Below are 25350 nucleotides of genomic sequence, written 5' to 3' on the forward strand. Positions count from 1 at the left end.
ATACAGGCATTTCAGTGTCTAGGCCAAGTCCCGCCCCAATTTCTAGTTTTTTTTTTTTTAATTAAAAAAATTTTTTTTTGACAGGCAGAGTTAGACAGAGAGAGAGATAAAGACAGAGAGAAAGGTCTTCCTTCCGTTAGTTCACCCCACAAATGGCTGCCACGGCCAGTGTGCTGCGCTGATCCGAAGCCAGGAGCCAGGTGCTTCCTCTTGGTCTCCCATGCAGGTGCAGGTCCCAAGCACTTGGGCCATCCTCCACTGCACTCCCGGGCCACAGCAGAGAGCTGGCCTGGAAGAGGAGCAACCAGAACAGAACCGGCACCCCAACCGGGACTAGAACCTGGAGTGCCGGCGCCGCAGGCAGAGGATTAGCCTAGCGAGCTGCTGCGCCGGCCACCAATTTCCAAGTTTTGATCCCATATCTACTCATTTATTCCAGTAATTCCCAAACCCAGCCGGGCACCAGGAACACCTTCAGGGGCTTGTTGAACTGTGGACTTTTGTGTCACTGCAAACAAGCTGAATCAGAGTCTCTGAAGGCGGGGCCCAGGATCTGTATTTCCTCTCCACCCTGGGGCCTTACTCTTCATGCTGTAGCCCAGGACCCAGCGGCACTGGTAACCCCTGGGAGATTGCTACACATGCTGCGCGATCTTGGGTTCCACCACAAAGCTGTGATCTTCATCTCTGATGTGTGTGCACCTTGAAGGTGGGAGCCACTGGCCCAGGAGGCTGGGTGCAGCTGGCACCCACAGCAGATCTAAGCCCAGGACTTCTCAACTCTGCCTGCATGTTGGAAGTAGTCAGGTAACTTAAAAGAATACTGATTGCCAGGACCTACCGAAGACCAACGCATTAGAATCTCTGAGGCTGAGACATTCCACAGGGAAGGATACAGTCCCTTCCACCGGTCTTGGGACACTTTGTGTTTTATCTTTGCAAATGAGTGTAGCAGAAACTTCATTAAAATGAGCTCAGTGGCCTTGACCTTCTCTATTCCAAATAGATAAATAAATGAAAACACCTGGGAAGATGACAGTTCTGCTCTGAACGTTTGTGTCCCACTCCCCATCCCACCCCAGGTTCACGTGTCGTCGGAATCCTAAGCTTCCAGGTGATGGTATTAAGATCTGGGGCTGAGTGGATGGCTGCACTCTTATGGAGGCGACCCGGGTACAAAGATGGGGGCTGGTCTAGCCAGTCTGCCCCCGTAAAAAGAAGACACTCAGTGCTGATGACAAAAAGAAGGGGGAGATGCACAGAACACTGCCGTGAGACTGCCCAGCGGCTGTGAGGACCGGTTAGAAAGTGTGCTCTGTGAGAGAGTAATGTGGGCTGGTGTTGTGGTGCAGCGGGTTAAGCCACCACATGCAACGCCAGCATCCCATGTTGGAGTGCTGTTTCAAGTCCTGGCTGTGCCCGTCCTATCCAGCTCCCTGTTTAATGCACCTGGGGAGGCAGTGGAGGATGGCCCCTGCCACCCAAGTGGGAGACCCGGATGGAGCTCCAAGCTCCTGGCTTCACCCTGGCCCAGACCCAGCTCTTGTGGCCATTTGAGGAGTGAACCAGGGGATGGAAGATATCTCTCTCTATTTCTCCCCTCCACTGTCACTCCATCTTTCAAAGAAATGAACATAAAAATCTTAAAAAAAAAATGGGGTTAAAGGAAACTGTTTATTGGTTGGAATAAATCTGATCACGTGATCTCCCCTTTGGATAAGGAAGATGCTGCTTTTCTCCTAATATCTCTGGACTGTCAGGTACTGTGTGTGCTTGGGGCTCTGGAGTCAAGGGAAATTTTTGGTACTGCATTATACGCAAACTCCAAGACTTCGCATCTTCTCATCCCAGCCTCGCTTTGCAGCCAAAAGCCTCCGATGATGGAGCATTTACCCGTGTCGAAGTAAAACAAAGAGCACCGAGTGAGAACCAAGGCTGTTTATTCCTGACTCGGGAGAGCCACGGAGCAGCCACCAGCCCTTGCCTTTGGCCAAGACTGAGAGGCAGGCAGGGGGCTGTGGGGCTTCGGGTTGCCTTGTTGGAGTTTGTTGGTGTGGGCAGGATGCAGGGCCTCTCCCCAGACCACAGGGCATCCTCATGACTGGTTTGGGAAGCTAACTGGGCTTTGGCTGACCCTCAGTGGGAAGGAAGTAGGGTAGGGAAACAGAGAAGCTGGAAGGTCTTGACCAGGTCCTAGTGGAGTTTGCTGCCGAGGTTGTGGCTGCTGAAGTGTGTGGATCAGGATTCTGTCGTCACAGAGGGTCTGACGTGCTCTGTTTGTAGGTGCAGCGTCTCCGGCCTCTCCCGCGTTCTCCTAGCAGGCGTGAAGACACGGTGCCTCCTGGGCAGAGAGCAGGAAGGCGTGGTGCATCACAGGGCGGCAATGCACAGAGAGCTCCCAAAAGTGGCTAGCAGGGCAGGAGTGCAGCCTCTCGCCCTCTCTTCTTGCAGAGGGTGAGGGTGTCGCTGTCTTGGATGCCGTAGTGCCCCAGATCCACCCAGTCCTGCAGCACTTGGCCCTGGTACTCCAGCTGCTGCTGGCTGCTCGGAAACCCTTGTTTGTCTTCGATCTGCTGCTTGAGGCTGAGCACGAAGCTTTTGGGGTGGACTGCGTAGGCCTGGCTGTCCCCATCCGGGCTCTTCACGAAGACCTGGATCTCGGGGGAGAAGGTCTCCAGCAGGCACACGCGGGTGTCGCAGAAGATTCCATAGTAGGCCAAAGAGCAGTGGCTGCTGAGCAGCTGCCGCTCGCCGCCGCGCTCCTGGAAGGAGAGGCGGGGCAGGCCCGAGCAGCCTCGGCTCCGGCGGATTCTCTCCTTGACCTTCTTGATGGGCTCGTACGGGTTCACCCAGAGGATCAGATCCGAGTAGCCCTGCTGCTCCACCGTCACCTGGATGTCCTGGGCACACTGGGGGGAGGGGGACGGGGAGGGGAGAGGGAGGGGAGAGGAAGGGAGGGCCGCACTTCTCAGTGGGTGTGCCCCTCCACACCCTCATCTCAGCAGCCCCCACGCTCGCTTAGGGAGCCTTGAACGCTGTGCAGCCTCCACACTGGGCACCTCCCCTGCCCTCACCGTGGTGCATTCTTTCTAACACATGTTCTATTGATGTATTCATTGAAATGGTAGAGAGACAGAGAGAGAGAGACAGACAGAGAGAGACAGAGAGATCTCCCATCCACTGGTTTACTCCCTAATTGCCCACAGCAGCCGAGACTGGGTAAGGCTGATGCCAGGAGCCAGGAACTTTATCTGGGTCTCCCACGTGGGTGGGCAGGGACCCAAGTACTTGAGCCTCTACCACCTTCCCAGAGTGCACATGAGCAGGAAGCGGGAATCAACAGCAGAGCTGGGACTCGAACCCAGGTGCTCTGATACAGGCTGTGGGCGTCCCAAGCGGCGGCTTTCGGTGCTGTGGAGTTGGTTCTATGAGCCCCGTTTTATACCCCAGGGCACTGTTTGAGTAGGGTTAAACATCGCCTGACTGCATCACCCAGGGCAGAAAGGAGCGGAGCAGGTGCACTGAGCTCCGAGTTCCTCTGGGAACCTCCCCAGGGGGCCGCACAACAACTCCCGGGAGATGCAGGGGAAGACATACAAGCCTGGCCTTGCCACGGCTCCTAACTGTGCAGGAGGGAGGTCTTTGCACAATGGCTTTGCTATTCGGGAACAACCCAGAGAGAGGCGTCTTCAGCCCTTCTGTGGGTCTCATTTGGCGGGTGTCCCACCCCCAGCTATAATCTCCATACCTTATGATGCAGCCTGCACTTGTGGCTCCGCCTTCTGCCCTAGTACACACCTTGCTTACTCTCCCCCCGACCTGGCCCTTGACCTGGTGTGGTCTCCGAGCACCCACATCCATGGCTCCCTGGCTTTTGGGCTTCAGCTCCAGCCCTAACTTCCTCCAGGGGTTTCCTTTGTGATTTCAGAAAGCATTGGTTCTTTATTTCCAGCGTCCCACAGAGCCCTGGGTCTGAGTGAACCTTGGCTCTGCTGCTTCCGAGTGGTGGGACTTTGACCTTGGTTAATTAACCTCTCTGAGCCCCACTTCTGTCACCTGTAAAAGGGCATCAGAGGCAATAACCACAACAGCCACAAAGATAACAATAATAGGAGGTCTTCTACGTCACAGAGCTGCCGTGGTGATGACCTGAGTCTGTCCCAGGACAGGCACTGTGCGGATTGTCAAGTGTGATGTGAATGAAATGGAGAACAGAAATGACTAGTAAAGCTGCCACCTGCAGCACCAGCATCCCCGTATGGGCACCGGGTCAAGTCCCGGCTGCTCCACTTTTGATCCAGCTCCCTGCTAATGCACCTGGGAAAGCAGTGGAAAATGGCTCAAGTGCTTGGGCCCCTGCACCCACATGGGAGATCTGGGAGAAGCTCCTGGCTCCTGACTTCGGCTTGGCCCAGCTCTGGACATTGTGGCGTTTTGGGGAGTGAACCAGCAGATGCAGGTCCTCTCTCTGTGACTCTGACTTTCAAATAAATAATTGAATATTTAAAAAAAAAGAGAAATGGATGGCTGTGATTTTTGCCTATAGCACAGATTTGGCATCACATAATAATATGACTTAGCACTTTTTTTTTTTTGACAGGCAGAGTTAGACATGGAGAGAGAGACAGAGACAGAGAGAAAGGTCTTCCTTCTGTTGGTTCACTCCCCAAATGGCCACTACGGCCGGAGTGCTGCGCCGATCTGAAGCCAGGAGCCAGGTGCTTCTCCTGGTCTCCCATGCGGGTGCAGGGCCCAACCACCTGGGCCAACCTCCACTGCACTCCCGGGCCACAGCAGAGAGCTGGACTGGAAGAGGAACAACCGGACAGAATCTGGCACCCCAACCAGGACTAAAACCCAGGATGCCGGCGCCACAGGTGGAGGATTAGCTTAGTGAGCCGCGCCGGCTGACTTAGCACTTTTTTCTGTATCTTACCTGTTTTTTTTTTTTTTTTAATTTTCAAAGTAAACATAAGAATGGTACATCGTTATGGGGTCTGGGATCATAAATCAATGCATGGGACTGCTGTGCAATGATTAAGCCAGGATTAATTAGCTTATCCAGCTCCTTAAACGTTTATCATTTGTTTTTGTGTTGGGACTCTCTGAACTGCTTTCCCCTAGTTCGTCATAAGACAAATCACAGCCCTTTGTACGCTGCAGTCATCCTGCTGTACAGAACGCTGCGGCTACTCCCCAGTAATTGTTTCTAGAAGTTTGGTGCAACTTTGTTTCATGGACTTTCTTCCCAGCAGCGTGGGTGGGGCCCTGGGTGTGTGTGTGTCAGGGCCGTGTCCTATTTTTGTACCATCCTTGTCCCTTGGTCCCCAATGCCCATCAGCCACACCCAGGCTGGCACCAAACAGGTGGTGGTGGAGCAAAGAACGATAAGGAGCCCGGAACTGATTTCCCAGGAGGTCACAGGTGAAAGGAAAGGAGACTGAGAATACAAAGGTAAGGAACTTGGGGCTCCATCAGGGGACCCAGGCATTGCCCTCGACCTGCCTGACCCTAAAGCCCTCTGCTCATGGCCACAAGAGTGAACCCTGGAAGTCGGGTGCAGGTATCTCATTCTGAGCGCCAGCCCCTGACAGCCCGCAGGGGAGCCTGGTTACCTTCACGTTCCAGCTGGGGACCGGGTTCTCCCTGCTGTCATAGCAGCAGTCCTGTTTCAGGCACTGGCAGGCCCGCTGGGCCACAATGTCCCATCTGTAGCCAGCTGCCACGTTGAGGGTGGGGTCAGCCGGGTCCAGGATGATGGGCCTGCAACACAGGAAGACGGTGCTCAGCTCCTTCTCCTGTGGTGCTGTGGGGGCCTTGCTGGCCATCATCACTGCAAGGCCCTACGGCATTGCTCTGGGTCATGGTTAACAACAGCACCAGCACTACCACCATCACCACCATCACCATCACCACCAGCACCACCACCAGCACCATCACTGTCACCACCACCACTGCCACTACCACCACCACCTCACCAGCACCAGCACCAGCACCAACACCACCACCACCTCACCAGCACCAGCACCAGCACCACCACCACCACCACCACCATCACCACCACCAGCACCACCATCACTATCACCACCATCAGCACCATCACCACCAGCACCACCATCATCATCACCACCAGCACCACCATCACTGTCACCACCAATACCACCACTGCCACCAGCACCACCACTGCCACCAGCACCACCAGCACCACTACCACCAGCACCATCACTATCATCACCACCACCACCATCAGCACCATCACTATCACCACCAGCACCACCATCACCAGCAGCACCACCATCACTAATACCACCAGTAGCATCAGCACCATCGCCACCAACACCACCATCGCTACCACCATCAGCACCATCACTATCACCACCATCACCACCACCAGCACCACCATTGCCACCACCATCACTATCATCACCATCACCACCACCATCAGCACCACCACTATCACCATCACCATCATCACCACCACCACCATCACTATCATCACCATCATCACCACCATCACCACCACCACTATCACCACCATCACCACCAGCATCACTTATTGAAGCCCAGGACTGACTCCTATGTGGATTAGCTGTACTGCTCCTCCCAGCAATTCTGTAAGTTAGGGACTAGTCTGCTTGTTCCTTGGTTCTTTCTGCTCCCCGAGACTGGCTGGGGCGGGGGGCGGGGAGGGAGCGGCGACGATACCTGTCCGCCTTGAGCTGTTTCCTGACGCAGTCCTCGATGACGGGATTCTGCAGCGTGTAGTACTTGGTCCAGTAGATGCAGAGGAACCGGACGTCCCGCAGCAGCTCCATCACTGTGGTGAGGCCCTCCTCCATCCTGAAGGTCTCCAACTCAGTGCTGTTTTCCCAGGCGTAGATGGTCAGGAGCTCAAGGGCATAGTCCGGGGGCAGATTGGTCCTGGAGCACTTGGCTTTCACGTACTGTTGGAAGAGATGGAAAGAGAGAGACCCTAAGATTCTGTGTTAAGGACAGTATTGGACAAGAAGCCGGGAAATCGGAGCTCCAGTCCCGGCTCTCCCACCTACTGGCTGGGTGACCTTGGCCAAGTCACTCCGCTTCTCTGGGCCTTGATTTGTTTCCATTTCAGGATGAAGGGGCTGGGTTAGTCCAGTGGGTTTCAGACTGTGCTTGACAGACATAGCTGGAGGGGGCCAAGGAGCGAGCAGGCTGGGCTCTGTCATCTGCATCCCAGCCCAAGGGGTAACATTTAAATTGGTTCGAATCTATCAAGAGAAAGTTTCCTTTAAAGGAAGGGCTTTGGGGCTGGCACTGTGGTGAAGCAGTTAAGTTGGCATCCCGTATGAGCACTGGTTCAAGTCCTGGCTGCTCCACTTCCCATCCAGTTCCCTGCTGATGTGACTGGGAAAGCAGCAGAAGATGGCTCAAGTGTGTGGGCCCCTAAACCCACATGGGAGACCCCGATGAAGTTCCTGGATCCTGGCTTCATCCTGGCCCAGCCCTGGTGTGTGGTCATCTGGGGAGTGAACCAGTAGGTGGGAAGATCCTCTCTCTCCTCTCTCTCTCTCTCTCTCTCTCTCTCTCTCTCTCTCTCTGTGTTTGCCTTTCAAATTAATAAAATAAATCTTAAAAAACAAATAAAAGAACTCGGTGGCTAAAGGGGAAAGATGACAACAGGTGAGAGTCTAAGGTCTCAGGGCTGCTTCTCTGGCATTCTTTCCTCCCCCACTCTATAGTCTCCTGAGGTTTGGATGGAGTCGACCTCACCCTCAGCACCAGTGGGTCCTGCCTGGCCCAGGCCCATCAGCATAAACCTTTTCTCCTCGCTAAGTGTCTGGTTCAAGAGAAGGCGTGTGATCTCACTGGCTTGGGTACAGGAAAGCCTAGTGCTGGTTGAAGGAACAGACGTCATCTCATACATACGGATGTGAGGGCAGGAACAGCTATGGCCATTTTGCCATCATGAAGGAAAGAGACCCGAGAACCAAGTTGACATGCAGAGGAGAGAGAATTTGAGAACTGCAGAGAAATGAAGTAAAAGCCTTCCCCAAACCATGCCTGGAGCCCCTCCCCGGACTGGTGCGTTCTCACACAGGAGCAAAAATTCTTGCTTGTTTAAACCAGTTTGAGTTGGCTTTTGAGTTTTTCTTGAAAAAAAAAAAATGTATCTTAATAGTCAGTGGCTCTTTCCTTCTAAAAAAAAAACACCTCTCTATGATTTATCCAGAAAGTGAAAATTTCTGTCAACCATTCAGCTATTTGGATGGTGGAAGCAAAATTGACATCTGGTCCCATTTCCATTATAAATGAATATTATCATATCCTATAGTCTAAGGGAAAGATCTATGACATTTTGACATTGAAACAATGTCTTGATTACTTGTAGCTCCCCAAATAAAGTCTTTCCTATAAATCGTGGACTTATTAACAACAAAAAAAGGGGTCGGCACTGTGGCATAGCGGGTAAAGCCACCTGCAGTGCAGGCATCCCATATGGGCACTGGTTCGAGTCCCGGCTGCTCAACTTCTGATCCAGCTCTCTGCTATGGCCTGGGAAAGCAGTAGAAGATGGCCCAAGTCCTTGGGCCCCTGCACCTACGTGAGAGACCTGGAAGAGGCTTCTGGCTCCTGGCTTTGGATCAGTGCAGTTCCGGCCGTTATGGCATTTTGGGGAGAGAACCAGTAGATGGAAGACCTCTCTCTCTCACTTGCTCTCTCTCTGTAACTCTGTTTTGCTTTTTTTTTTTTTCTTAAGAATTTGATTATAGTCTGCATTTCTCTCTCTCTCTTTTTTTTTTGACAGGCAGAGTGGATAGTGAGAGAGAGAGACAGAGAGAAAGGTCTTCCTTTGCCATTGGTTCACCCTCCAATGGCCGCCGCGGCTGGCGCACTGCGGCCAGCGCACTGCGCTGATCCGATGGCAGGAGTCAGGTACTTATCCTGGTCTCCCATGGGGTGCAGGGCCCAAGCACTTGGGCCATCCTCCACTGCACTCCCTGGCCACAGCAGAGAGTTGGCCTGGAAGAGGGGCAATCGGGACAGAATCCGGCACCCTAACCGGGACTAGAACCCGGTGTGCTGGCGCCGCAAGGCGGAGGATTAGCCTAGTGAGCCGCGGTGCCGGCCTGCATTTTTCTCTTTTGATCTGTTTGACTTAGGAATTCTGATATGGACTGGCTGCCTCTCTATCGTTTTCCTGCCTGCTGCTGCTCTCTCGAAAGAGAGAGAGAGAGAGAGAGAGAGAGAGAGAGAGAGAGAGAGTGTCTACACAACTCCTGGACAGCAGCCCTGTAAGATCAGGAGGTGTCCAGTAGGTTTCTTCCTGCTGTGTTTATTTTTGTCCCATAATCAAAGCTGTAAAAGCAAAAGTGCTTTTGCTGAGTTTTTCTGAGTTTTGCTTGTTTTCTTGCTGAGTATATAGGGAAAAAGCTTTTCCCAAGGGAATGATCCGATGGGCAGCTCTCTTTCTCTCCACCCCACGCTAGGACATCCGTGCGGGGTGGAGTCACAGTTTCCCCAGAGTCTTCTGGAAGTAGCTGCTCTCATGAAAGCTGATTTTAACCAGAAGATGAGAAAGGGGAGAATTCGTGGCCGGATTTTAACCAGAAGATGAGAAAGGGGAGAATTCGTGGCCGGGGTTAATGTGCTTGTATTTGCGTCTTCCGTTCAGAAGTTCGGCTGACTCTGCTCTCCTGGATATGTTGAAATACGCTTGGCACCATGCCTCCCACGAGACGCCTGGAAAGGGGCTACTGTGGACACCCTCACTCAGTAGTGCTCCCTGGGAGGGGAACTGGTTCCCTCACCTGCCGTGATTCCGGTCTCCAGGGCAGTGGCCAGCAACTGGAGCGCCATAAGGGTGCGGTCACGGCAGTGCTGTGCATCACCTGCTGTTCTCTTTCCTTCTCTGTTTCCCTCTCTCTTTCTTCCTCTTTTCCCTCTCCGCTTTCTTCATTGAGTGGTCCGCTTCCCTGTTTGGAACCTTGGCTCCTCTCCCTCTCCCCCTGATCCTGCTTCCCTCTTGCTACAGTTTCCTGCCAGGCAAGCCTAGCGCCTGCCCGTTCTGCCTGGTCTGCCGCCTCCAGGCAGCCCTCACCTGCTGGTACCAGTGCTTCACCAGCCGCAGGAGACTTTTCAGCTTGGTTGGCTGGTGTTTCACGAAGTCCCTCTGCAGCTCGCTGAAGGAGGGGGAGAAGATTCCAGGGTGGCCACAGGCCTTGATCAGACTCACGTAGACCTCGGGGGGCGGCAGGGAGTTGGGAACAGAGGGACCTGGAGGGGACAGGAAGCAGAAGGCAGAGGTTAGGGGTGCAGGACGCCCCAGGCAGTAAGCTGCCTTAGGGACAGAGCTGGCTCCTTCACTGGGGTTCTCTCCTCAGGGAGCCTCGAGACCTGGTGTTCCCAGAAACCAAAGGTTTGCTTTGCTTTGTCCTTCTTGGGAGATTGGCCTTAGGCCACTGAACAACAACCCCAGGCTCTCTCGGTTGTCCTGGGGGTGAACCTGTTCCCTGGACGCCTCCCAGAGCTTGCACTTTCTGCCTGAGACCAGATCTCAGCTCCTGCACTTTCCCCATGCAGCAGCTCTGGCAGCCACGGCAGTGAACAGGAGCCTGCACGTGAGTTACAGCCTGTATCATCTGCCTGGGAGCTGCTTCAGAGCACAGCAAACTCCTAGGACACTCTGCCCTAGCACAGATGGGTGCCCATGGGTCCACACCCAGGGAAGCAGCCCTCACATGCGACAACCGGGTAGTGAGTGGATCAGCTCCCTGGATCCTACCAAGGAGGACCTGGAGGCCACTCCCTGGTGGCACTCGGTTCTCTGGGGACATGGAGCCCAGACTCCAGAGTGGAGTAATGCTTCTTGTACTGACTTCCCTGTCCTAATTCCTTACTTCTCAGCCATTGTTTTCGGAATCACCTCCCCAGGAAAGCACTTGAACTCACATCCTTGCTTCAGGGTCAGGCCCACAGTGAGAGCTACATGGTGAGAAGCACTCGCTGATACTGTTTAGCTCCTTCATCTCACTGTCATCTTGGATATTCCAGGATGTATTTCCCGCAGAAAGCCCCTTTCCAAACATACTTTCTGGGGCACCTCATTCTTCTCTGAACACATACCACCGTTGATCTGTGGTTCTGCGTTCATCTGTGTGATTCTTTGGTAAGCTTCTGTCTGCTAGGCTGAGCTAGATGATGGCCAGAGTGGGTTAGTCCTGTACCCTGCGCTTGCCCAGGCCCCGTCATCCCAGGACCTGGGTAGGATGAACACAGAGGTTGGCACGTGGCCATGAATGAGAGGTGAGGGAGTGACAAGTCTCCTGGAACTGGCAGGTGTGTGAGTGGGGTGGGCTTCACCTCCCCTTACCCAGGGCCCTGTAGGCGGGCACAATGGTGACGGTGATGGGCTCTGCCGTCTCCCTGGTCTGGATGGTGAAGGTGAGAGCTTCGGGGACTCCCTCGTCCACCCTCAGGTCCCTGAGCCCTAGGGCCAGCAGTTCCTGGCAATGCCACATTTTCGTCTGTATCAGTCTCAGAACCGCTGCATGGTGCTTGGCCTCCTCCCAGAAGTTGCGGAAACAGCTCAGGAACACCACCAGCTCCACTTCGGCAGTGCCCCTGAGCGCCGTGCCGGTCCCGAAGGGGCCCACCTGTGGACACAGAGCCTGTTACCCCGTGGCCCTCTGCCATGGGCCAGGCCGCCCACAACAACACATCCCACAGATGGTCCCGTGGCATGTGCACGGCCACACCGAGGGAGGGATGGGCTCAACCAACACCCCCACTTTGCAGGTGAGAAACCTCATGTCAGAGCAGGGGTCACCTGCCCGGCTTATCTACTGCATGGTCTGCTTTCTCACACTGTCTTCCCAATCCCAGAGGAATTCCTAACCCAAAGGAATCCTCTGGGAACATCCACCCCGTTGCATTTGAAAGTCTCAGGGGATCTGAATCATTTGAAGGAGTTAAAAAGAGAGAGGGGGCCAGCGCTGTGGCATATGGGTAAAGCCACCTCTTGCAGTGCCAGCATCCCATATGGGCGCCAGTTCGAGTCCCCGCTGCTCTACTTCTGATCTGGCTCACTGCTATGGCCTGGGAAAGCAGTAGAAGATGGCCCAAGTACTTGGGACCCTCACCTATGGGAGACCCGGAAGCAGCTCCTGGCTTCAGATCTGCTCAGCTCTGGCCGTTGAGGCCATCTGGGGAGTGAACCAGCAGATAGAAGATGTCTCTCTTTCTCTCTCTCTCTGCCTCTCTGTAACTCTGCCTTTCAAATAAATAAATAAATCTTAAAAAAAAAAAGAGGGAGAAGTTTTGCATGGTAGATCAAAGCCATGGGCTGGGCTTGGGGTCTCCTGACTTTGACCTTGGTTCTGACCTTAATTCTGGCTACTCAAGAGCCCCAAGTCCTTCGTCTGCAGAATGAGCGTAGCAATGGAACATGAGTCACTGGGCTCCTGGGAGGAGCAGTGCATGTCCGGGGCTGGGCGTGGGGCCTGGCACACAGGAAGTCAGCAGTAACCTATTCCTCTTCCTCCTCTCCTGCTAGCTAACTGCACGAACCCTTCTGTGGCCTGGGCATCAGGGTCCCCATCTGTAGCGGAAAACGCTGAGCTGGGTGGTTTTCAAGTGGGCTTTTCGCTGTTCTGAGATTTGCTTGCCAGGGCCTGTTGCTGCAAAGCCCCACCACGCTGTGGCCTCCCTCCCCTCTTTCTCACTCCGTGTGGGGAAGCATCAGAGGTCAGGTGAGCTCCCTCGCCTGCTGGGAGGAGTCGCTGCACAAGAACTGTGGTTCAGCTGCCAGAGGTTGGGTTTCCCCGGGGCCTGGCCCCCTGAGCACCCTTTCTGTATAGGATCCCTTTCAATCCTCATACCCACTGGTTGAGATGGGCACTGCGATCATCATGCCCAATGTACAGAGGAAAAAACTGAGGCAGCAGGAGCTTCATCTGCTTGCTGAGGTCTCCCAGCCAGAAAGCAGTGGGGTCAGATGACGAGGAGAACACAGCAGTGGGCGGATCTTCCACCTCTTTCCTCCCCGTGGCCCAAGTCCACAGCCACGCCCTGCTTTGGAGGAGGGGGGGAGTCCACGATCTTCCCCCTCTCCCTGTTCTATTCCCTTCTCCCACTGGCATGCAGATTCAGCATTTCTGCCCCGCGTGAGCATCCGCCTGACAGCCACGCAGGTCGGCTGCTTCCCCAGCAGAGAGGAGAATAACCCAGAACAGGCTTTGTGGCTTGCTTTGGTGTGGCCCTACCGAAGCCCCATTCATGTGCTCAGGTGGCCCAACCCAGCTCACCAGGTTTTTAGGGGGCCAGAGAAAGGGAAGGTTTCGAGTCTGAATCAAACGCAGGATTGCTCATGGGCCGTTGCTCCTTGGGTTTCTTTACCGTTCACGGTTTCAAGGGGGGAGATGTGGCTGTGGTCTGTAGGGGGAATTGGGTCCACACCAATTCCTGCCACCAAAATTCATTCGCTTTGGAGCCTTCTCTTCTCCCCAGACTTCCGCCATCCCACCTCCTTGGCAAGAGGCGGTGGTGGTGTCTTAGAGGGTCTGCCTGGGCCAGGTCCAGAAGAGAGCCCGGGCAAGAACGAGGACAATTCCTCTGCCTCTGAGCACGGACCCCGCACTAAGCACTCAGCCTGCATGGCCCCGTGTGCTTGGTGAGGGAAAGAGAGTGATGGTGCCCTGCTTACAGATGAGAAGACTGAGGCTTTGCAGAGAACTCAGTGACGTCACGGTCACAGAGCTGCTTCAGGGAAGAAGTCAAGAGTCAAACTGACGTCACAACTGTGGTTTCTCCTTTCTGAATCCTACGGTCCCAAGCTCTGGATGCTGGGGACCAATATGAGAAGGGATGGGGGCCAGAGGTCTCTAAATCCGAGAGAGAGAGAGAGAGAGAGAGCGAGAGAGAGAGAGAGCACTAGAGCACTAGCTGGGAGTCAGGATTCTAGCCTTGCCTTTGCTACCAGCTTGCTGTGTGATTTTAGGATTTCTGTCACCGTCTCTGTGCCTCAGTTTCCTTCATGTTTAAACGAGGAATTGGCCTAGACCGTCTGATTCTCCAGGGCCTTTCTAGCTCTGACCCTCTTGAGCTTTGGTCCTGGCTGGCACTGGAAGCAGCCCGAGGCCGTCGGAGGAAAGACCTGGGAGAAAAGTCTCAGTGGAGGAGCCTGGAGCCCTGGCTGCGGAGGCAGCTTCAAATCTCAGCTCTATCACAGACTGTGTGGCCTTGGGCAAGTCACCTCCCCTCTCTGATCCTCTGCTAAAAATCTTATCAGTCGTTTAAAAGACACAGAAAAGTAGAAAATGCACGAACACTCTAGATAACTTGCTAGATTTAGTAAGTTCCACGTCTACTTGGTCTAAACCACTTTAAAACAAATTACAGACAGCAAGGAATTCTGCTCCTAAGTACTTTAACAGTTGTACCTTTAAAAAAAGCACATGGCCCTCCCTAACCACAAGCTATGAATGTACCCAGCAAAACCAACCATGATTCTCTCATGTTAATGTCCAGGCTACATTAAAATTTCCCCGATTAGCCCCAAACTCTGGGTCCCATCAAAGGCTTTGCATTGCATTTGCTCCATTTTGCTCATCTCTGTAACGGGAAAAGGATCAAGCCTACCTCACAGGTGCAAGAACTAGCGATCCTCCATGGTTAAGGGATTAGACCACTGTACCCTGGCGGGCCCCTTGCGCCTGCGCACTTGCTCTGGGGAGCTGTGCTGCCCCGGGTCGGAGGCAGGCTGGGCAGGGTGTCCTGAGAGGTTGGCAGTGTGGGTTCGGGGTAAGGGACTTTCACACCGGGTTTTACCCTCGGGGAAGGGAGGAGCCCAGCCTCACCTTGACCACCTTCAGAACCCGCACCTCCTGGTCCTGCAGCTGGTGCTCCCCATGGAAGGACTCCTGCCTCAGGAACTTCTCCACGCCGGCCACGGCTTCCAGCACCTCTTCTTTCCACTTCCGGCTGGGCTGCAGCCACCGAACCACGAAGGAGTCCAGCCTGCAGCTTGGAATGCCATACAGACCCTGAGCCAATGCCATCTCTGTGTGGAGAGTACCATTGCTGGGCAAATATATAGCCAAGTGGCCACCTTCTGTCCGGCACACGCCCCCTTCCTTAAGGGGGCTCCTCCTTGGCTGGTCTTCAGCACCCTGTGGGATAAAGGACCAGAACAAAGAGGAATCCAGAGGTGACTGGGCTGCTATAGGACTCCCTGTTTTGGGGACCCTCCTCGTCCTGACAGGTGTGCTGAGGGACACCAGGCTGAGACTGGCAGGTCTGGGCCACCTTAACAGAGCTGGCATCCAGCCAACTTCTCTGCTCTCAGTTTCGATTCTCAACTTTTAGAGTTTTCTTTTGATGACGTTGGGAAACTGAAATTGGCTTGAGTTTGACCTTACAGGAGGTGACCTCTGCAGGAGGCTGGGGTTGAATGGTATCAAATGAACTGCCCCAACCTATCGTAGGGAAACTGAGGCTCAGGAGCATGATGGGGCTAAGGAATGACGCCAGACCCCACAGAACAGACTTTGAACCCCAGGGGGCCTTTTCCAGACTCTCCTCCTCTAAGACCCTTCCCTTCTTTATGTGTAAAGCAGGGATTAATACTAAAGCTGACCCCACTTTTATGGACCGGAGCATGAAAACAGTGAGCAGAGAAAGCATTCAATGGATGCAAATACTGTTGTTCAGGCATTAAGCATTTATTGATATTGAGTGCCTGCTGGATTCCAGACATTGTGCGAAGACAAAACATGATGAGGTTCCAGTCCCAACCCCCCGCCCCCCCCCCCCAAGGAGTCAGGGAGACAAAACCAGAAGAGATTCTGAGAGTCCAGTGGGATGTGGAGGCGGGGCGGGGCGGGGGCACAGAAACCTGGCGGGAAGCCGGGCAGAGACATTTCTTTCGGGTGACCTGAGTTGCGTCTCAGAGACTAGGAAGCCTGCCAGGGGTAAGAGGGCATGGCAAGGGGAAACCCAAGAAGTACGAACCATCTTGTTCTGCGTCAGGCACTCGGGTAACAAAGGCTTTGCATGGAGGTGGGGTGCGGAGAGGGGAGAGGTGAAAAGTGTACCTGACCAGCGGATGGGGGGGGGGCGGCATGGGGGAGGGTTGGATCTTGGAGTACCATCTACTCATTTTTTATTTATTTATTTTTTTGACAGGCAGAGTGGACAGTGAGAGAGAGAGACAGAGAGAAAGGTCTTCCTTTGCCGTTGGTTCACCCTCTAATGGCCGCCGCGGCCGGCGCGCTGCGGCCGGCACACCGCGCTGATCTGATGGCAGGAGCCAGGTGCTTCTCCTGGTCTCCCATGGGGTGCAGGGCCCAAGGACCTGGGCCATCCTCCACTGCGCTCCCTGGCCACAGCAGAGAGCTGGCCTGGAAGGGGGCAACCGGGACAGAATCCAGCGCCCTGACTGGGACTAGAACCTGGTGTGCCGGTGCCGCAGGCAGAGGATTAGCCTAGTGAGCCACGGCGCCGGCTATCCATCTACTCGTTTTTCCATTCATTCATGCATATATTCATTCATTCATTCAAAAAAATTGTTTAAATTTAATGTTTTTATTTGAAAGGCAGAGTGATGGGAAGTAGAGGGAGATCTTCCACAGGATTTTTTTAAAAAAAGATTTATTTATTTTTTACTTGAGAGTCAGAGTTACACATAGAGAGGAGAGGCAGAGAGAGAGAGAGAGAGAGAGAGAGGTCTTCCATCCGATGATTCACTCCCCAATTGGCCGCAACGGCTGGAGCTGCGCCGAAGCCAGGAGCTTCTTCTGGGTCTCTCACGCTGGTGCAGGGCCCAAGGACTTGGGCCATCTTCTACTGCTATCCCAGGCCTTAGCAGAGAGCTGGATCGGAAGTGGAGCAGCCGAGACTAGAACCGGCACCCACATGGGATGCCGGCACTTCAGGCCAGGGCGTTAATCCACTGTGCCACAGTGCCAGCCCCCACAGGATTGTTTATTCTCCAAATGACCACAGCAGGCAGGACTGGTTCAGGCTGAAGCCAGGAGCCAGGAGCAAGGAGCCAGGAATTCCAACTGGGACACCCATGTGGGTGGCAGGAGCCCAAGCACTTGGTGCATTGTCTGGTGACTCCCAGATGCACCAACAGGAAACTGGGTTGGAAGCAGAGTAGCTAGGATTTGAACCAGGCACTCTGATACAGCAGGCCTGTGTTGTAAGTGGCAAGTTAACCCACCATGCCACAGTGCCCACCCCAACAAACAATCCTTTCTTTAAAAAAATCTTGTTTTATTTATTTAAAAAGCAGAGTGACATTGGGTCAGCACTGTGGCTCACTTGGTTAATCCTCCGCCTGCGGAGCCGGCATCCCATATGGGTGCCAAGTTCTAGTCCCGGTTGCCCCTCTTCCAGGCCAGCTCTCTGCTGTGGCCTGGGAAGGCAGTGGAGGATGGCCCAGGTGCTTGGGCCCTGCACCCCATGGGAGACCAGGAGGAAGCACCTGGCTCCTTGCTTCAGATTGGTGTAGCTCTGGCTGTAGCAGCCATTTGGGGGGTGAACCAACGGAGGGAAGACCTTTCTGTCTCTCTCTCACTATCTAACTCTAACTGTCAAATAAAAAAAATAAAAATAAAAAAATAAAAAGCAGAGTGACAGAGTGGGAGAGACAGAAAGAGCTTTCCCATCCTCCCCACCCACTCCAAATGACCACAACGGCCGGGGCTGGGTTAGGCAGAAGACTGGAACCTGGAACTCCATCTTTACCTCCCACAAGCCAGGGGCTCAAGCACCTGCTCCGTCTTCCACTGCTCTCCCAGGCACATTAGCAGCGGGGACTTCAAAGTGGGACACCACCAGAGTTGCAGGCGGAAGCTTAACCCCGGCACCACAACGCCAGCACCAGCCAATACTTTTGAGTATCTATTGTGTGCCAGGCAGGCACTGGGTATACAGCAGTGAACAGACACGAACGTGACTGGCAGAGAGCTTCCATTCTGGTGGTGGAGACAGAAAATACACAGGAGATACAAGGAAAAGGAGATAAATAAAGGAAGTGAGATGGGGTTAAGTGTGAAGTGGGGAAATAAAGCATGGAAAGGGTTAAGAGAGTGTGTGTATGTGCACGTGTGTGTGCATGTGTGTGTGTGTCTGTGTGGCATTTTAGGTGCTCAGTCTTACATAAAGTAGTTAGGGAAAACCTGCTTGAAGAGGAGACAGAAAGAATTTATTTGAAAGGCAGAGTCTAGAGCTTCCATCTGCTGGTTCACTCCCCAGGTGCACCACCCCGACAGGGGCTATGCTGAAGCCTGGAGCCAGGAACCCCATCCAGGTCTCCCATGCGGGTGGCAGGGGCCCAGGCACTTGAGCCATCCCTGCTGCCCCGCAGGGTGCACGTTAGCAGGAAGCTGTATCAGAAGGGACGCTGGAGCTGATACGGAAAGCCGGCTTCCCAAGTAGTGACTTAACTGCTATGCCAAACACCCACCGGTGCAGAGATATTTTTAAGGTCATGAGGCAGAATGAGATCACCCAGGAAGTGAGTACAGAACACGGAGAGAAAAGGGACTAAGGACGGAGCCCGGACGCACTTAATATTACCCAGAGGTCGGGTGGTTTCAAGAATCTGACAAAGAAGAATGAGAAGGGAGAGCTAGTTAGTTAGTTAGCTAGCTAGCTAGTTAGTTAGAAGGGAGAGTTAGTTAGGGAGTGGTGTTTTGGAAGCCAAACGAAGGTCTTATTTTAAGAAAGAGGAAGTGACCCACTGGGCTGAATGCCAGATGAACCTGCTCTGACTTTGCCCTGAAGACTGCGGCAAATCAAGGGGGTTGCACGTGATGAAGTTCTAGTCTAGGCCCTTCTAGATTGCCGGGAGCAGGAGCACATGCAGGGAGTTGAGTCAGCATGCTGAGCAGGGGTCCAGGTGGCAGGTGACAGACGAGGCTGGCGGCGTGGAGGTGGAGGGACAGGGTTGGGTTCTAGGCTGGCTCTGGAGGAAGGGAGTGAAGACTTGTGTCTAGAGGCAGGAGGAGAGGGCCGGGAGAGGCCGGGGCGAGAGCGGTTCTCTGGTTGGGGTTGTTGAGTAATGCGTGGGGACCACTGTTGAAGAGCGGAGGAGGAGGCATGGTGTGCAGGAGATCCGGGGCTTAGGGACGATGGTGGGCGGGGGAGGTCCACGAGAAGGCAGATTTGGCTTCCCCAGCACGCGGGCAGCCAGGGGTGCCTCGGGGAAGGATGCGTGATGGCAAAGGAAGAGAAACTCACACAGTTCCAGAGGAGGGAGCCAAGCAGTGGGTACAGAGCTCGGAGACATTGTCCATACCGCTTAGTGCTTCCAGTAAGTCAAGGACTGAAAGGCCAAGAGCACCTGAGAAGTTGCAGGTGACCAAGGTGGGGGCAAGTACTGGGGAAACGTGGGTGCAGAAGCCAGATTAGGGCACACTGGGAAAGAAGTAGGGTGAAGGGAATGGAGTCCAACAGGATATGTGGGTCTTCTTTTTTTCCGATGTGCGTGTTTCTTTTTGAAAAGGTTTCATTTATTTGAAAGGCAGAGTGACAGAGAGAGGAATAGAAATGGTGAGAAAGAGACACTTTTCATCTGCTGGTTCATTCCCCAGATGCCCGTAACAGCTGGGGCTGGGCCAGCCTGAAGCCAGGAGGCCGGAACGCCATCTGAGTCTCTCATATGGTCGGTAGGGACCCACGTACTTGAACCATCATCTGCTGCTTCCCAGATGCGCTAGCAGGAAGCTGGATTGGGAGCAGAGGAGCTGGAACTCAAACTCAGGTCTTCCAGTACGGGATGCAGTTTGTCCCAAGCGGCAACTTGACCTGTTGTGCCATGATGCCTGCTTCTTTCTTTTCTTAAAAGATTTATTTTATTTATTTGAGAGGCAGAGTTATGGAGAGAGAGAGAGAGAGAGAGAGAGAGAGAAAGAGTGAGAGAGAGAGAGGGAGAGAGAATCTTCCATCCTCTGATTCACTATCCAAATGGCTGCAATGGCTGGGGTTGGGCCAGGCCAAAGCCAGGAGCCTGGAGCTCCATCTGGGTCTCCCACATAGATGCAGGGGTCCAAGATCTTTGGCCATCTTCCTCTGCTTTCCCAGGATCACTAGCAGGGAACTGAATCAGAAGTGGAGCAGAACTTGAACCAGCACCTGTATCGGGTGTTGGCACTGTAGGTGGTGGCTTAATCCACTGTGCTGCAATGCCGGTCCTGGCCTGCTTCTTTCAGGAAGTTTTCCAATCATGACACATTTCAATGAATGAATGCATTTTATTTATTTGAAAGGCAGGGGAAGGAGGAAGGGAAAGAGAGAGAGAGGGAGGGAGAGAGAGAGAGAGAAAGAGAGATCCCATCTGTTGGTTGAGGGTCACTCCTCAAATGTTTGCAACAGCCGGGATTGTGCCATGTCAAAGCTGGGAGCTGAGAACTACATCCAGGTCTTCCACATAGATGGCAGGGACCCAAGCACCTGAGCCATTATCTGCCACCTCCCAGGGTGCACATTAGTAGGAAACTGTAATCAGGAGCAGAGCTGGGACTCCCACCCAGACTCTCTGACAAGGACACGTGTACCCCAAGCAGCATCGTAACTGGTGCACAAATATTTACCGAGGTAGGTTTCTGTTTCAACTGTCTAGCCCCAAATAGAAAGCAATACATGCCAAAATATCTGATGAATTCTAAATATTTTCAAAGTTTGACGATGCGCATTTTATGGCAGTTTAAAGAGTAGTGGAAGTAGTGCAAAACTAAGTTTGCAACAGAGTGGGGCTCCAGCACTTGCCCCACATTTGTAAGGTGGGACAAACGAACCTCAAGGCAGTAGAGCTATTCAGACAAGAATCAGAATGTACGTATTCACTTTTTTTTTTAAATATTTTTTTGACAGGCAGAGTGGACAGTGAGAGAGAAAGACAGAGAGAAAGGTCTTCCTTTGCTGTTGGTTCACCCTCCAATGGCCGCCGTAGCCGGCGTGCTGTGGCCGGCACACCGCGCTGATCCGAAGCCAGGAGCCAGGTGCTTCTCCTGGTCTCCCATGGGGTGCAGGGCCCAAGCACCTGGGCCATCCTCCACTGCACTCCCTGGCCGCAGCAGAGAGCTGGCCTGGAAGAGGGGCAACCGGGACAGAATCCGGCGCCCCAACCGGGACTAGAACCCGGTGTGCTGGCGCCGCAAGGCAGAGGATTAGCCTAGTGAGCCTCAGCGCCGGCCTAGCATTGGAATCAGTCTGCTGAGTAAGGATGAGCTGCCCTCACCGTCATGGGTGGGCACAGTCCGTCTTCTCCTGCCCTCAGGATCAGAGCTCCAGGTGATCGGGTCTTCGGACCCTAGGACTCCACGGCACTGGATCCCCTGCATCTGCAGGGGCTTCTCTCCCCTCTTCCACATCTACTCCTATGTCCTGTTGGTCCTAGATCCCTGGAGACCCCTAAGACAGTCTAGTTGTACCCAATGTTAGCTACCTCGGACTCTTAAGGACCACTACGTTCTACTTGTATTTGCTAAAACTGAGTTGGGTCTCCATCGCTTTCAACCCACAGGGTCCATGTGATACAGTGGTGAGTGGACTGTGAGGACAAAAGGGTAAAAGTTGGAGGCACGCACTAGGGAGCCGGCTGGTTAGGAAAATGAAACCAGGCTGCAGAGGAAATGGAAACTCCTTCCTCCTTGAGCCCTCGGACTTTCTGCTCTGAATTTCTTCTTGGAGCTGGATCCAGTCCACTGGGTTCCTCCTGGTGTCCTGCTCTCTCAGGTCCCTGGAGGTCCATGGAATGGTGCCCACCGTCCTGTTTAAAGGCAGGTAAATGAGGGGGCCTTTCCCTGTGCTGGGAAGACAGCTCACCTGGGCTGAGGCTCTTAGGCACTTCCTCTTTGTGAAATCTGGGACACCGTGGGTGGAAACTGCATTCCATCTCAAGCCTACACAAATGACAAAACTCTTGCCAATGCCTAAGATTACATCATTTTCTGCATCCCCTTTCCTAAGTACAAAGCAAGAGTGAGATACTCCTGGAGGTTGTTTGGGATAAACATGCAAATTCATGCATAAAACACAAATGAACTCTCTAAGGGGGCAAAGTTTATTTTTTTTAAGATTTATTTATTTGAAAGTCAGAGTTACACAGAAAGAGGAGAGGCAGAGAGAAAAAGAGAGAGGTCTTTCATCCAATGATTCACTCCCCAGATGGCTGCAAGGGCCAAAGCTGCCCTGATCCGAAGCTAGGATCCAGGAGCTTCTTCTGGGTCTCCCACGTGGGTGCAGGGGCCCAAGGACTTGGGCCATCTTCTACTGCTTTTCCAGGCCATAGCAGAGAGCTGGATTGGAAATGGAGCAGTCGGGACTAGAACTGGCACCCATATGGGATGCCGGCGCTTCAGGCCAGGGCGTTAACCAGCTGTGCCACAGTGCCAACCCCAGGGGGCAAAGTTTTGTCACATGGTACATGCAGCTGCAAGGAATGCTGGGAAATGTAGTCTTTACCCTTTGCTGATGTGCCCAGCTAACAATCCCACTGCTATGGAAGAAAGGCAGAAAGGATTATGGGAGGCAATAGCAGTTGGTGCCATAATATTCATTCTCTGTGTTTTTTTTTTTTTAATGTGGCTCAGGCCTCATCTGAGACTCCAATGAATCCTGTTAGATTCATCTATTCGTTCAACATATAGGTGAGCACCTATTGAGTGCTAGTGCAGGGTTGGCCTCCGCTGAAGTGGACGGGAATCTGAGAGTCATTCTCTCTCCAGGACCGTCTGTTGAGTCCTAGCTTCCACACAAGCAGGTGGAAGGACTTGCAGAGCCCTGGGTGGTGCCAAGGGACGTCCACGTCCCGCTGCAGGCCCAAGGCCCTCTCTCCCCCAGCTGCCGGGAGCGTCGCTGCTGAAAACTCGCGGTGGAGCCCCGGCCAGAGCACGACCCTCAGGCAAAGCGGGTTTGTTTGGCCCAAGATCACACTCTGTCCCACAGGCTGCCTGCAGTCAGTGACGAGGAGGATGCAGAGGCCGGGTCCCCTTGTTTCAGGTGATGACGACTCTGAAGGGTCCTCTCAGCTCTGCCCCCACCCCCCCACACCCCGCACCCCGGGGGCTCTGCTGAGGTCTTCACTGTGACTGCATCGCAGCTCAGCTTTTCTCCCCGTGCTGTCCGCTTCCCTGTCCTCCTTCCCAGCTGTCATTCCTGGGGACACTCCCCAGTGAACTTCCTGTGCACGCCTCCCCATCTCACGGTCTGCCTCCCTGGGAACCCGGCCTGACACGTGCACAGGGGCAGCTGGGAAGGCTCTTCCGGTTGCATGGAATCCTGTGCCCACCACCCAGATCGAGGCAGTAGGACACTTCTAGTATCCCCGCGGGCGCCTTCTGCTCTCGCCTGCTCAATAGCCCTTGAAGGTAACTCGTGGGGGACAGGCTGAGGGCCCTCTTTCCCTCACATTCTGTCCACCAGCAAGCCTTATGGGCCTCAAATCCACCTGTTTCTTGCCCCCACCCCTACTCCTGGTCCACCCATCACTCCGCGGGTGGCTGCCGCAGCCTTCTGATGGGAATCTCCACCTGCCCCCTGCCCTGAGCCCCCTCCTCTCTGTTCTTGCCCATAGGCTGCTCTTTTCTCTCACCTGGCTTCTGAGGCTCCAGCCCCTCCAGGCCCACCAGACCCCAACTTGCTGCCTTCATAGCCCTAATCAAAATTTTGTTCTTAATAGCCCATATATCCTTATAAATTAAAATGTATCCTTTCAAGTGGAAATGTGGAAGGAAACCAGGCCCTCCATCTCAACACAGCAGGTGTGAGATCACTTCTGTCGCTCCCCCTCTTCGTGGAGGAACGACACAGGACCCTGCGCTGTTCTTTTGTCTGCTCGGCCCTTCCCGGGTTTGCTGCTGGTTCTTCCCGGGTTGGCTACCGTCCTTCCACCTCCGTGGAAGGGCAGTTCCCCCTGGCCACATTCCCCACTTCCGTGGGGGAGTGGCACACCGCCGGCCGGCTCTCTCGGGGGCTGCTCAGATGTTATTCGGATGTTCCCCTTAGATGTTCCTGGTGCATGTTGTCTCTCTCCTCCTTTATAGTCCTCTTCCACCAATCCCAACTCTGCTACCCACACGCTGAGTATGCTGCTCTCCTGCAATCAGGAGCAGGATCAGCTCCTGCAGGTTATTGGTCGAACTGGAGGCAGCTGTGTAGAAGCTGTTTTCTTCTCTCCCAGCACCATATTGTGGGATAGCAGATGCATAGAATAAGTCTTAATTCCAGTAACTTAGTCTAGTCCGAGTTGCTCCCCACAACTTCCTGTCTTATCTCCCAGATATCCATGGAGTTTTGGATCTGGTGAGCTCATGCTGACTTAAGTTTGTGAAGGGCTTTTGCATTCGTCACGTGATCCTTACAATGACCTGGTGAGATATGTGGTCCAAACCATGGGCTCCCCATTCTATGCGTGAGGACGTTGTGGACAAGGAGACTAACTGTCCAAGGACCTAAGGCTGGGAAGTGGCTGACCCAGGGCAGAAATTCTCAGAGGAGACAGACACTGTGAGGATCGCGGGTTGTTTGTACGCACGTGGGAATTGGGGTGGGGCGGGAGACCTGAAGTCTACTGAGAGAGGCAGCATCACATGGTGCAAAGACCACCATCTCTGGCTTGCATGCAGCTCTGCAGCTTACAGCCTCTGTAACCTCGAACAGAACTCCCAGCCCTCCTTAGTCTGTTTCCCCAACTATAAAATTAGATCAGCAGTTGTTGTGAGAATCCAATGAATGCCAGGTACTGTGAGCTCTTCCTGGCATATGTAAAATACTCAAGAAGTTGTTGTTCCCCATCTCTAGAACCCATTGTCTGATTGGCTTAGCCCGGCCAATAGATTGGGTCTATCCTGGGTCAGGTGATCATTCCTGGTCCAATCAGCTGTGGCCCAGGATGAAGTCCTCTGGTGTGAACAAGTTTACCCACAGGACTGGAGGAGGCTGGCAGGATGCCCAGGCTAGATCTCAGAGCAGGCGCCTGTGGGTGAGATCCAGAGAGGGTGGCAGAGAGACATGGAGTGTCTTCCTGCTGAGGTTGGCATCATTCCTCACCCACAGGAGGTTCCCTCTGAACACTGATCCCTTATCTCTAAGCCTCAGTGTTCTCATCTGTAAAATGGGTGTGTGTGTGTGTGTGTGTGTGTTTTAGTTGTCTGTTTAGCTTCCAGCACAGCTGTGAGGATAAAGATCAAATGACATCACGTCTATGGAGAGTCTTGGTGGCGGAAATGCCATCAACGTGCTCCGAATTATACATTACCTGAGGAATAGAAATAGGGATTTTATGGAGCTGCTGAACTAGTCTTGGTCAAGGGTCTTAGGGCTTAAAAGACACCGCTCTGATTCGCTCGGCGAGTGGCTGCAAGC

At 53.6% G+C, this 25350-nt stretch overlaps 1 protein-coding gene across 1 annotated transcript; it reads right to left on the reverse strand.

The window, feature by feature from the left end:
* Positions 1-1923: 1923 nt before the first annotated feature.
* OASL (2'-5'-oligoadenylate synthetase like) lies at positions 1924-15054 on the reverse strand. Its single transcript, XM_002722126.5, has 6 exons — positions 14835-15054; positions 11351-11633; positions 10079-10254; positions 6706-6944; positions 5616-5763; positions 1924-2909 (listed from the first exon to the last, which is right to left on the reverse strand). The coding sequence occupies exons 1-6, from the start codon at positions 15033-15035 to the stop codon at positions 2409-2411; spliced, it is 1548 nt and encodes a 515-aa protein (XP_002722172.2). The 5' UTR covers positions 15036-15054; the 3' UTR covers positions 1924-2408.
* Between the last annotated feature and the right edge of the window lie 10296 nt (positions 15055-25350).

Source organism: Oryctolagus cuniculus, chromosome 21 (assembly GCF_964237555.1).
Source record: "Oryctolagus cuniculus chromosome 21, mOryCun1.1, whole genome shotgun sequence".
NCBI lineage: Eukaryota > Metazoa > Chordata > Mammalia > Lagomorpha > Leporidae > Oryctolagus > Oryctolagus cuniculus.